The sequence below is a fragment of the Xenopus tropicalis genome, chromosome 2 (genome assembly GCF_000004195.4).
Source record: "Xenopus tropicalis strain Nigerian chromosome 2, UCB_Xtro_10.0, whole genome shotgun sequence".
Taxonomy (NCBI): Eukaryota; Metazoa; Chordata; class Amphibia; order Anura; family Pipidae; genus Xenopus; species Xenopus tropicalis.
In genome coordinates this window covers 78,264,008-78,276,768 of record NC_030678.2, presented here as the reverse complement: position 1 = coordinate 78,276,768, position 12,761 = coordinate 78,264,008, and the positions used below count along the sequence as shown (strand labels likewise).

At 39.4% G+C, this 12,761-nt stretch overlaps 1 protein-coding gene across 2 annotated transcripts; it reads right to left on the bottom strand.

Moving 5' to 3' along the window:
- Positions 1 to 2,784: 2,784 nt before the first annotated feature.
- On the bottom strand, positions 2,785 to 9,169 carry med18 (mediator complex subunit 18). 2 transcript variants are annotated; one of them, XM_018091274.2, is made up of 3 exons: positions 8,859 to 9,169; positions 7,820 to 7,909; positions 2,785 to 3,576 (listed from the first exon to the last, which is right to left on the bottom strand). In XM_018091274.2, exons 2-3 carry the CDS (start codon positions 7,890 to 7,892, stop codon positions 3,023 to 3,025), a joined length of 627 nt encoding a protein of 208 aa, XP_017946763.1. In that variant the 5' UTR covers positions 7,893 to 7,909; positions 8,859 to 9,169; the 3' UTR covers positions 2,785 to 3,022. The 2 variants fall into 2 exon arrangements, with proteins under 2 accessions (XP_017946763.1, NP_001017086.1); NM_001017086.2 differs by having other exon boundaries at positions 2,786 to 3,576; positions 8,865 to 9,018.
- Positions 9,170 to 12,761: the final 3,592 nt, after the last annotated feature.

Sequence of the window (12,761 nt, the reverse complement as noted above, 5' to 3'; positions counted from 1 at the left end):
AGCAGTAATCCATAGCAAACAATTACCTTTGAGCACTTCAGAGCAGTTGGCATGGCTAATTTAATGTTTGGTTTCTTGTGGCTTTATGCAGTAATGGCAATTTTGCAGTAGGTTTGTAAACTGGGCCAAGAGCCAATGATTTATAGCAGCAACAATGCCTTGATTCTCCCTTTAAACTTCATTAATTCATGTCACAAAGATATAAACTTATCAGATTGCTTGAAAGACTATGTTAGCTTCATCTGAAACAGATATTACTCAGTTATATTACGCAGTATTTTTTTTTTTTTTTTTTACTGTGTTGGATTTAGTGTTAATGCTGTAATTATGTTTTTATATACTGTTGTATTATTATGTGACTTTATTGCTAAAAAAAATAACAAATGTTGTAATCATGACTTGTTTAAGAACAAAAATAACATGCTTACTAAAAATGCCAAATGCAGAAGTGTTCTATAAACATCAATATATGAAAAGGGAGCATTCCCAATATCGATGCTTCTGACAAAAATGTTGGTGGCACTGTATCGGCATTAAAAACGTATACTTTTGGGATTTTGTATGTGCGTGACATAAGGGCATAAGTGTTCTTTTTGTCAACTCTACAATTAAAACTCTGCAGGAAGGGTGTTTAGCAAGTTAAAACTAAGCACTGACTTAAACCTAAATGGTGAATAGTGTTAAAAAAATCAAGAAAGTTTCCAAGAGAATATACCAAAGCACAAGTTTGAAAGACCATTATGTACCTAAAGTAGCAAATGGAGCAAGAGCACTTATATGGGTTCACTGAGCCTTGTTATGCTGTGGGAGCACTGATACTATAAGCTTCAAGGAGAATTTGACTAAAAGGGATTGTTTAAAGAAAATGTAAAAACCTTGCTTTTGCCTTCAACACAATAGAGTTTTCCCAGCAACTGCTTCTTTTAATTTAGAGCAGTGATCCCCAACCAGTGGCTTGGAGGCAACATGTTGCTCACCAACCACTTGGATGTTGCTCTCAGTGCCCCCAAACCAGGTAGTTATTTTTGAATTCCTGACTTGGTGGCAAGTTTTGGTTGAATAAAAACAAGAGTTACTACCAAATAAAGCCTCCTGTAAGCTGATAGTGTGCATAGAGGCTGCCTAGTAGCCAATCTTAGCCCTTATTTGGCACCTCCATGAACTTTTATAATGCTTGTGTTGCTCTCCAAGTCTTTTTTTCTTTTGATTGTGGCTCACAAGTAAGAAAGGATCCCTGATTTAGACTGATTCTGTGTGCTTCTAAGGCTAACATTCATAATATTTCAGCAGCAACACATTGGCTCAGTGAGAAGCACTCACTGTGGCTGTGGTCCTGAGTTTAATCCCAGCTAGGGCACAATTTGCAAGAAGTTTGTATGTTCTCCCAATGTCTGAGTGGCTTTCCTTCCACACTCCAAAAACAGGCAGGTTAATTGGCTTCTGACTAAATTCACCATAGTGTGAATGTGATAGGGGCTTTTATGCTTCTCTGTGACAAGGAATGATGAATAATCTCAGGAAAGCACTGCAGAAATGTGTTGGCGCTATATAACTTAAAGAAATAAATAGTTTCTAACACTGCATTGACAGTGGTTGCCAAAAAGGTTGCTAAACAAGCCAAAATATTTCAGCTATTCCTACAGTATTTAACTTTTTTGTAATGACATTTTTGGCATATGTAAACACATTTTCTTTGCAAATGGCAAAATCTGCAGGTACAGGTGAAAAATATAATTATTATTAATTCAGACAAATAATACAATTATAAGCTGTCCATCCAGACCTAGGTGTGCAATTTTCTATCTGTACACAGCAAATACTCAGAGGGACTGTCCAGTATCTGAATTTTATTAAAAATAAATATAACTGCTGATTGTTGAACAATGCCCTGTTGATGTACCTTTCTCTAAGGACAAGGAAAGGCTAAGTCACTTGGGGGTGCCAAAATGTTAGGCACCCCAAGTATGTATGTATGTATGTATATCTTTATTTATAAAGCGCTACCAAGTGACTTTAATCGCTTACCTTGTACCCCAGGCTGGTGCCCCTGTTAAGAGAAAACAGCACCAGCCCAGGGTACCTGTAGCGAGCGCTTCCTCCTTCCTGCTTCGTTTTGCCGGCAAATTCCAAGGGCCGGGCGCATGCACAGTAGAGTGAAAAGCGACTTCTCTGTTTAAGTTCAGCTTTTTCACTCTACTGCGCATGCGCGCGCGAAGCAGGAAGTGCTGCAGCAACAGGGGCACCAGCCCGGGGTACAAGGTCACTTGGGGGTGCCTAACATTTTGGCACCCCCAAGTGACTTTGCCTTTCCTTCTCCTTTAAGTAATAATAAATTGGTAACATCATAAACCGTAACAGGCAACTCAAGCTTAGCAGCTGTGTGTATGATTGCAAGAGAATCTACATTATTGTCAATGGGAAAGCTATTTCAGAAGATTAGTCACCACAGGGTAGAGCAGATTTATCGCAGGCAACTAATCCCAACATGTGCCATAGACCTAAAAATTATTATGTAGATATCCGCTTTCAAGTACAATGTGACAGACTTAATTTTTTATTTTTTTTGCAACTCTCATGCTTTGAAATTCAATTGCTATCTGGTTACTAGAGCTTAACTACCCTAGCAACCAGGCAGCAGTTTGACTATCAGAATGGGAGATCAATAGGGGAGTGCCTGAAAAAATGATAAGTAAAAAAAGCTAAAAATTACATGGATCTTTCAAAGTAAATATGTGTAAAAATGTTTTAAATTTGCAGGTCAGGAGGACAATACTGAACACAACAGGAAAAATAAAACAAATTTAATAATAAAACAGATCATTCTATTTCTGGTCTGCACAATACAGTGGCAGATGCTGTTCTGTGTCACAATGAAACCAGCAGAACTTGACATTGGTCCCTTTACAGTCAAGAGGAATTTCATGCCATCTCAGCTCATGAGAAAAACCAATGAATTATGGCAGTGTAAACGGTTTTCACCAGAAACACACAATCTTGAGTCTTGTTTTTTGGAATGTCCCCTTTACATCAGACGTTTAGGGTCTATTTTCTCCAGCTGCACGAGTGGTCTGAGCTGTTCTGCAAACCCCCTGACTTCATCAGCTATATTGTCTTGACCAGCTGGCGCCACTGCACTAAGCTCTACAAGGTATGAAAGTGACAAGGGTTCAGCACCCTCTGCTGCTCCTGCTACCAACACCCGAAACACCTTGTACACTGCCACCTTCATAACCCCTTTCCTGAACAAGTGGCCGCGTGCCACAAACTCATGGTCCATACGAAAGCCCATCTCCTGCAGAAATTCAGGAAGAACATCTGAGGTGGCAATGTCAACACAATTACGCACTAGCGTGTGGCGGCTTCTGTCTCCAGCCTCAGGCTGACCCAGATACCTAAGGTGCCATGGAGCACCTGGCCGATCCAAAGGGCGACGTGCTCGTAGCACAAAGGGGCTGGCCTGCTGACCCTTGAGAAGGTAGACACTCTCATGATCTGCAAATGTCTCAGGTTCCATATTGTCACATAAACCACGTAAACGATGGAGGAGGCTCTCTAGACCCTGGTCAAGAATACTACCTGAAAAAAAAAAAATTAAAGGCTTTAATATGTGATAACAGTTACTGCTAAAGTTAATTAGGCTTCCAAAAAGTGATTAAGCAAGAAAAACTGTTTTGTTAATGGCAAAACCATGGAAAGTTTTGGCTATATGGTTTAGGATTCAATGCTACTGGAGCAGTGGAAACTAATTCTCAATTTGCAGTTTACCTCTGGTAATCTGGCAATCTGACCAACAGGTCTTTGTTTGGTGAATACCAATTAAATGCTTTCTGCAATAATTCATAATACCTACTATAAAAGTTTGGTGGAGGAACAATGGTCTGGGGCTGTTTTTTAGGACTAGGGCCCCTAGTTCCAGTAAAATGTATGTAAATACATACATACATACATAAAAGCAAACCAAGGTATGATGACATTCTTGACTGTGCTGCCTACCCTGTGGCAGTTTAAATGGGAAATAAATGGACAGAAACAACTTTGCGACATTGCATTTAGCACATTATAAAATTGAACAAAAGAAAAACGTATCTTTTTTAATTGCCAGAAAACATGCCACCACTTCTTATCCTTTGTACTTCAACTGTCAGCTTCAGTCTAAAGTCCAAGGGTGCCAATGGCACAGCCCAAATAGCATCTTAACACTTGAAATTCCAGCAGAACCCTGTAACCAGACAGCATTGCTGGTTTGTACCACCATGTAATTGCCTGCTATCCTTCTGAGCTTTGCAGTCATAATACAAACAAGTGCTCTTGCTTCTGTGACAGGGGTCGCTGCTGGAATTTAAAGTGCAAATTCTTTTTAGGAGTCAAATTCTAGCCATTCTAGTAGCTGGGTGGCAATGTAGCAGAGAGGTTAACTTATTAAAATGAGTTACAGCTATTTGAATAAAGCAGAGAAAACCAACCTTTGATACTATACTAACACCCTTGGTTTCAGAATGAGAGGTTAGGTGTCAGGAGAGTTTTGGTAAAAAATGTACCTATAGAAATAATGTTGTACAGAAAGGTGCAAAAAAGGATAAATAGATTTGAAGGAGCAAGGTGGGAAAAGAACCTTAAGGCTACACATCCTGCAGGCAACTTTGTGCGACTTTGGAAAGCTGAAGTGATGCATAGACTTTTCCACCTGGCGACTCCTATTGCTGCCGGTGGAAAGGCAACCAATCAGCAGGTAGAATATACTGGTTACCCGATTAAAAGCAAACATCTTATTGCTTTCTATGGGTTACTGCTCCTGAGCTACCGAGTGCCTCTTCTTACATATGGGGGTTGGTGAGTTAAAACAAATTTACCTATTTAATACACTAGGAGCCCCAACATATTGGCACCTCCAGTGAATTAACCTTTCCTTGCCTATTTAAATACATTAACTAGATTGCCCCTTTAACTTGTGATACAAAAAAAACGGGTGCTGCATGAGTGGCTATAAAAGTTGATCTTTCACAGTTTAACATTTTTTGAACTTCTAAATTATTTACAAAATCAGATGCATCAATCAATAAGCTTTCTGCAGATATCAAAATTGTGTTCTTCCACCTACAAGATTCTAGAAATCATTTGTAAGGTAATATGTATGTGCATTTACTTATTTGTTTGATTTATTATGTACCTTTCTGTTGTAAAGCTATTTTTACCCTGGGGCACAGGCACTATAAAAAGAAATACATACACCTGCTCGAGAAAACTGGTTTCTCTGCAATAAAACTTATTTGTAAGTGGATGAAATCCTTATACAAAACATTTTGCCAACCTATTCTATTTACATAGAGTATGAACTTTAGTATTTTCAGATAACTAGAAATGACTCTAAAGCAGGAATAGAGAGCCTTTTCTGGTGTTGTTGAAATAGCTGGGTGTGTACATCATGGCTTAGTGTGACCATAGACATGTCAATGCAATGCAGTATCTGAACACATACATACTGTCCAGGGCATGTGCAACTTTCTGTTGTTCTGTTTGTTTGGGACAGCAATAACAGGAGCTGCAGCTCTTATTCACTAATTTATCAGTTGATGCACCCAGCACTGGTGGATATGGTGTGTTGTTATATTAAATTAGCAAACCTGCCCAACTAATGTACCAACAAATGTCTAGTGTACACAGATATAGGTCAGAACGTGTAAAAAAAATAAAAAAATATATACTAAATCATACTTAATGTCATGTTTTTTAAATTGTTATAATTATTGCATGTATTAATAAAACAACTACATATTCCACAGCATTGTAAAATAAATGGGTGTATGCATGAAAAATTAAAGAATAGTCTCACAAACAGCCACTAAAATGTGCTGGAGAAAATGTGGACAGGAAGGGACTCGTGCACACCTGGTGGAACTGCCCTAAAATACAAAAGTACTGGCAAGAAGTATTTGAGTTAACAAGTAGTGTTATTAAAGGAACAGTAACCTCAAAATATGAAAGCGTATAAAAGCAATAACAATATAATGTACTGTTACCCTGCACTGGTGTAACTGGTGGGTTTGCCTCAGAAAGACTATTATAGTTTATATAAACAAAGCTGCTGTGTAGCCATGGGGGCAGCCATTTGAATGAGAAAAGGCCCAGGTTACTTAGCGGATAACAGATAAAATGCCATTGTATTCTACAGAGTTTATCTTTTCTGCTGTGTAACCTGTGCCTTTTCTCCTTTTTTAAGCTTGAATGGCTGCTCCCATGGCTACACAGCAGCTTATTTATATAAACTATAGGAGCGTTCTGTAGCAAATACACCGGTTTTACCAGCGCAGGGCAACAGTACATTACATTTCAATTACTTTAAAACACTTTCATATTTTGGTGTTACTGTTCCTTTAAGCAACAAACTCCTTGCAGTACACATATTAGAAGCAGCAAGGCTTCTTTTAGCTCAAAAATGGAAAACCGATCTTATTCCCTCAATGCTGGAACTAAAAAACTTTATCAACCTCTCACAAACCCTTGAATATCACAATGCAATGGGACTCATGGAAGAACTTTACTGAGGCTGATATCCAGGAATTATAGCTAATAATTTATATTATTTGCTCTTCATATTTTTTTTTCTTTCTTCTTTCTCCTTTCTCTTTCCCCTGTTCTCTTCCTTTTCTTTCTTCCTACTTCACTTCCTTCTCTCTCTATGCTCTCTCTTCCTGTGATTCACGTACAGACACATTCAGTATTTGAGATACATATAGATATAATGCAAATCTTGAGAGTTAAACTTTTAGATGCAAAAAAATTGTCAATTAAAAAAGAAAAAAATTAAGGAATACAACCAATAACCAATACAAGAGGTAAAACAGGGTCCTGCTCAAAAGAGTTTACTGTAAAGTCATAGGATTTTATCAGTGCATGTCAAGGCACCAGTGGTTACCACTGGTGCCTTTCAGCACAGATGCCATGAGTTTGATTTTTATCTAGGCACTATCTAACAGGAATATCTATGCATGTCTGCATGTTTTTATTTTTCTCGAAAAACATACAGATAAACCAAATTTTAATTTAATCAAACCTTTGTTGTGTGAAGTTGATTGAGACTAGTGTTGCACAGACCAGCCTAAAATGTCTGGACCCAATGGCTGGGCATGATCGGGCTGGTGCAACACTTTTCTTGTTCTAGTCCTGACTCTACCCATGTACCACCCTGTGATGTCAGCATGTTGCAGCACTCCACTAGCTGGCTACCATCCTATTTATATCTTTATTCTGCCAAACCCCTCCACTCCAGTGATGCCAGGCATGTGTGGGTAAGGCATCACTAATTACGACCCTATAATAGCAGCTCCAATGGTGAGCAGAGGCTTTTGTAAATGACTAATAATTAGTGCTTCATCAGGTTGGCATTATATAAACATAATAAACAGAAAATAAATGAACTGCAGGACTGGCATTACTTGGGGCTAAAAAGAAATGGAATGATATGCCGAGACAGAAGGCTATTTTCTGTAAACGTGACCAAATACTATTTACATTTTTTGATAGCTATAAAATTATATACAGAACACCAGGATCTTCTGCATAGCTGTATGCGTGTGTCACACTTGGGGGTAAGGGCGGGGCACCAGGGCTTGTGCCGGCTGAGGCAGGGAAGACCGGGCCGTGACGTGACCAAATGCTATTTACATTTTTTGACAGCTATAAAATTATATACAGTGACTACTAGAACCATGTTTTCGTATACCTTGCTAAACAAACAGGGGCCTAAACAGACTTTTTGGTTAGAGGGGACAAACTAATACCATTAATACAGTAACAGTACAGTTTGTTAGGCTGTTCTTACCTTGCAGTAAGTACTCCATCATGTTAATAGTTCCTCCAGATACAGGCATTGTTGTGACTGGGGGAGCCTCCATTGCAAAATGTTAGTTCTCTAAATAAACAAAACAAATATATTATACACAATATTCATATGTTTACAATTGTAGTCAAGACAAGGCTGAATCTCCACTAATACTGCACTGCTTATGTTCTACTAGAACCCCCCTCCAGCCTGAACTTGTCCTGAATAAAAACAGAAACAATTGCATTCACTTTGCCAGTACAATGCTTCAGATTATTTTCCTACTTTCCTAGGTATGGTTTAATTTAGGGGTGCACCTAATTCAGGATTTGGTGAAGATTCTGCCTTTTTCAGCAGGGTTCAGCCAAATCCAAGCTTCAGGCCAAACTATATCCAAATCCTTAAAATCAGGTTACTTTTGCCTAATCTTTCACAAAGAGTTCAACCCCGGTGATTCATCCTTTCCTTCTCCTTTAACAATACCTGACATAGCACTATGTGCACAAGCCTCACATAGACATAAATGGGGGTCATCCCACTTTTAGATCTGTTAAGTAGAGTACTACCAGGCTAGCAAAATGTTGTTTTATTCCTGGGATGTTGCTCCCAGTGGCCTCAAAGGTGTTTATTTTTGAATTCCTGGCTTGGAGGCAAGTTATGGTTAAAAAAACAGGTGCACTGCCAAACAGAGCCTCAAATTAGCCAGTCCACATAGGGCCTACCAAATAGCCAATCACAGCCCATATTTGGCACCCCATGAACATTCACATGCGTGTGTTCCTCCCTAACTCTTTTTACCTTTCTATGTGGTTCATGCATAATAAGGTTTGGGGATCCCAACGTTATTCCAAAGTTATTAAGCAGGAAGTAAAACAAAGACTGTAAGGCCAGTCATTTCCTACTGAAAAGACAGCAATCCTAGGTGTTTTGTGTGTACATTTTTATGTAATAACTGTATATGCAGAGCTGTGTTTTCTTTTTACAATTCATTAACAATAAAGACACAGAGGTACAAACACGGCAGCTGATAAATACATACACTTACTAAAACAAAGTGCCCGACAAAATTTTGTAAATAAGTGAATGGAACCGGGATGCGACGGGATCAATTACTTCATTTAGAGCACAGCCAGCAAGCTCAAGCAGCTAATAAGTTAAGTTCCGGTGCCTAAGTGCACGGCTAACCCGCCATAAAACAACTCTCCCTCAAGTCCTCAGGAGGCTGGCTCCAGAACACCAGGAGCTTTTGCATTTGCGTACTGCGTGCGTGTGACGCACTTGGGGTGAGGGCGGGGCACCAGGGTGCCTGCTGAGGCACGGAAGACTGGGCCGTGACGTAGCACGCTTGTATGTGCCGTAAAGGAGAGGACGCTCGAAATAGAAGGTATTAACGCAGTCGTGGGGGGAGGGGGGTATTTTGCCCCTTATTTCGTAGGAAGCCAATACGATCTGCCAAAACCAAAAATTCCCCTACTGGTGGGTGATTAGATTACTGAAAATTCAGGACCACGTCTAATAAATACATGTTGCAGGGCAGCACTGATTGCATTTAAAATCAATACAGCCCTGCTAGCTGGATTTTTTAGACATGTCCCTAAATTTAAAGTAATCGGGCCACCCTACTACTGGCAACCATATATCTTAGTACAAATCATAGATCTTTACTTGCTCTTAAACCTGTCTTGGCGCAATTACAAATATGTGATAACATTGGTTAATGCTAGCACTGGTGGCTTAATTTTGACTCAATTATAACTTGCAAAAAATATGCAAGTCTGTCCACTTCTTGCTCAGAACAGATGACAATGGTAAAGCTTGAATACTGATTTTTGTCTCTTCAGGACCTGCCCTGTTTGACTCGGACAGCTCACTTTTTGGGAGGACTGTTTGGGGCAAAACTCCCTGCCCAGTTTTTCAAATTAGGGAAACAGGGCAAGACTCTCTTAGACTGACAGTTGCCAGTGGCCGATCACCCGTCATAACCCCACCCCTGACTTGATTGACCATGCCTCCATCACTCACCTGATTTATTGAGAAATTCCACCAAAACCATACTAGTCCCGCCCATCAGTTCCACTTCCTGCTGGCTGAATTCTCTGGATGAGCTGGGGAGCCGGCGGCCCTCCGTACACTACACTGTAGGATAGGAACCAATCAGCAGCTAGGCTGACCTGATAGGGAACTGAAGCCTGTCTTTGCTTGTGTGAGTGCAGGGTTGTGATTGGCTCTCCCCCTCCTACTGTGCTTCTGGAAGGGACCATTAGGACACGCCCACTCTTCATTTCACACTGGACGGAGAAGTGATACAATCTATAGGGAGCTCCAATAAAGGGGCCATTTTTACAGATAGGATTAATTTTTAGCACAAAGTGAAACCAGCACCTTATATTATTTATAATTGCCTACAAAATAAGTGTTTTTCTCATTTATCCAATATGTCTCCTTTAAAGGCACATATATTCATTGCTACAGAGCTGTGGTCACCTTTGGCTTTTCGAAACCCCCAAAACGTAATATACAACAATTCTGCCCTTCTTCTTTAGTGGCCAGGGGTGTTTTCATCATTGTTTTCATCAGTGTGCTTTTAAGAGTAAGTTTTCTATGTACCGAGAAGGCCCCTGGAAGAACTGCGCCAGCATCTGGCTTTTTTTTTTAATAGGTAATGCCATAATGTAGCTCTCCCATGTTTTAAGGGTTTTTTTTTTACCCGTTATAGAAATAGAGGGGGTTGCAGTTGAATCCAGTCCTATTCCAACCTATTACTACATCTAGTCAATCTGGAGAGAAACTGAGTTGTGAGGCATCTGTTATTTGTCTTTGGGAAGTTTAAGCTTATAGTGGTCCTGTTAAGGACTTGTAAACCCTACATTTTCCTACCATGTACCATGGGCACATCTCTAGCACCAAAACAGTATAATTTATACTGCATATATACCCCTGCAGTCACCAGCACTATTACATTTTCCTAAAACAAATATCATCTTTCACCCAGTGGCCATTTTTTCTTGCACGAATCTTCAATGACATTTACATCTCCAAACAGCATGTGTGCTGTAAAGTTCATGCAATCAAGAATGCAGGCAGAACTTACTTTGACAAAAAGTCCTGCTATGGTCCATCTCTGTAATGGTTAAGCTGAGCTCAGGAGAGCAGGTTAGGAGAAGAAACTGAAGCAGACAGCTAGAACAGAGTTTTTATGAGAACCAGCAATGCCATCTCTTCACTGGCTGCTAGATTAGAGGGAGTGTTTAGTAATCTGAGCGAAGAAGAAGGAGCATGTCCAGTAGCCGACAGCCAATGTAAATTCCTTAAGGAGTGGGCCAAATGGTTTAAGATGAGGAAAAGGAAGGGGACTTTTAAACAACTGGAGTGGCAGGTATTAACGGTAAGAACCCATGGAGCGGGTTAAGTCCATCGCAACAAACCACTCCCTTCACAATGCTTCTTTTTCAGAAGTCACACAAAGTTGCCTGCAGGAGGAAATTTTGAGCGACTTCAGATACTGAAGCGATGCAAAGGAATTTTCACTGGTAACTCCTATTGTTGCTGGTGGAAAGCCTTTTCGGATCGGTTTGTCGCCTGCAATAGCAGAGCTCTATCACAGGTAACTGAACCGCTCTGTGAGTTCTTACCCTTAAGATTTCAGAGGCTGTTCACATGTCATTTTTTGTGGGGTTGTTCTAAAAAGGCATTGGTTGGTGAGGTAATGACAAAACCTTACCAAGCCCCCTCTTCCCCACGGTCTTCTCTGCCTATATTTACACTAGTGGTTACAATGTTCTTTACCCTCAGATAGCCAGCAAAACTAGATTAAAAAGATAATACACCCAAATTACACTTTAATGTTCATTTTAAAATGCTATGCAAACCATTTTAGAACTTTTAGGTTATTCTGCAAAGGAAATCATATTTATAAGATATTGATGTGTATTTGTGACAAGACGTTACCATTGGTTAAAGCTATTGGGAAAGCTAAAAACTGTTTTAAATATTGTAGTAAAAGAAACTTGAATTTCTTACGGTTTTACACCATCCATCTCGTCAATCTCTGCAATCATCCATTAAAAAGAAACAGTCACAGTCTAATAGGTGTGTATTTCCATTTAAGCCACCACACCTCTGAAGCTTATGCCATTATTTTACACCACCTCAAACAAGATTTAACTGGGGTAAAAACTGAAAAATTCAAACAGAAAGTACATTTCTGGTATATGAAGTGGTGTCCAATACACAACTTTATAAATACAATAGATTTGGCATGCAAACAGTGATGTGTGGTGTTTCACACAATTTTTTAACAACTTAAAGGACATCAACCAAAAAAAATGTTTTTTGCCTAATAAAATGAAATTGTTAGCAATTTTCCAATATGAATATTAAAAATTTGTAGTGCTTTGAAGGTTATTTGTAAATGTAATTGCTATTGAAAGCAGTATTTGCTTAAAGGGATTCTGTAATGATTTTTATGGTGTCATTTTTATTTCTAAATTTCATTGTTTACACAGCAATTAATTCACTCTACCATTTAAAAAAATTTCCTGAACCAAATTTTTTTTTTTTTTTAATTGTAATGTTGGTGTATAGGCAGCCATCTCAGTGCATTCAGAGTCTGAGCTTTCAGAAGGAGCCAGAGCTACACATTAGAACTGCTTTCAGGTAACCTACTGTTCCCTCCTACTCCCATGTAACTGGAGGAGTCCCAAGCTGGACTTTGATTTCTTACTATTGAGCACTATTCTGATATCTACTGGGAACCTGCTATCTTGCTACCTTCCCATTGTTCTGCTGATCGACTTCTGAGAGGGGGGTGATATCACTCCAACTTGCAGCTCAGCAGTAAACTGTGACTGAAGTTTATCAGAGCACAGATCACATGGCTGTGGCACCCTGGGAAATAAAGAATGTGGCTAGTGCCATGTGAAATTTTAAACTTAAATATAAA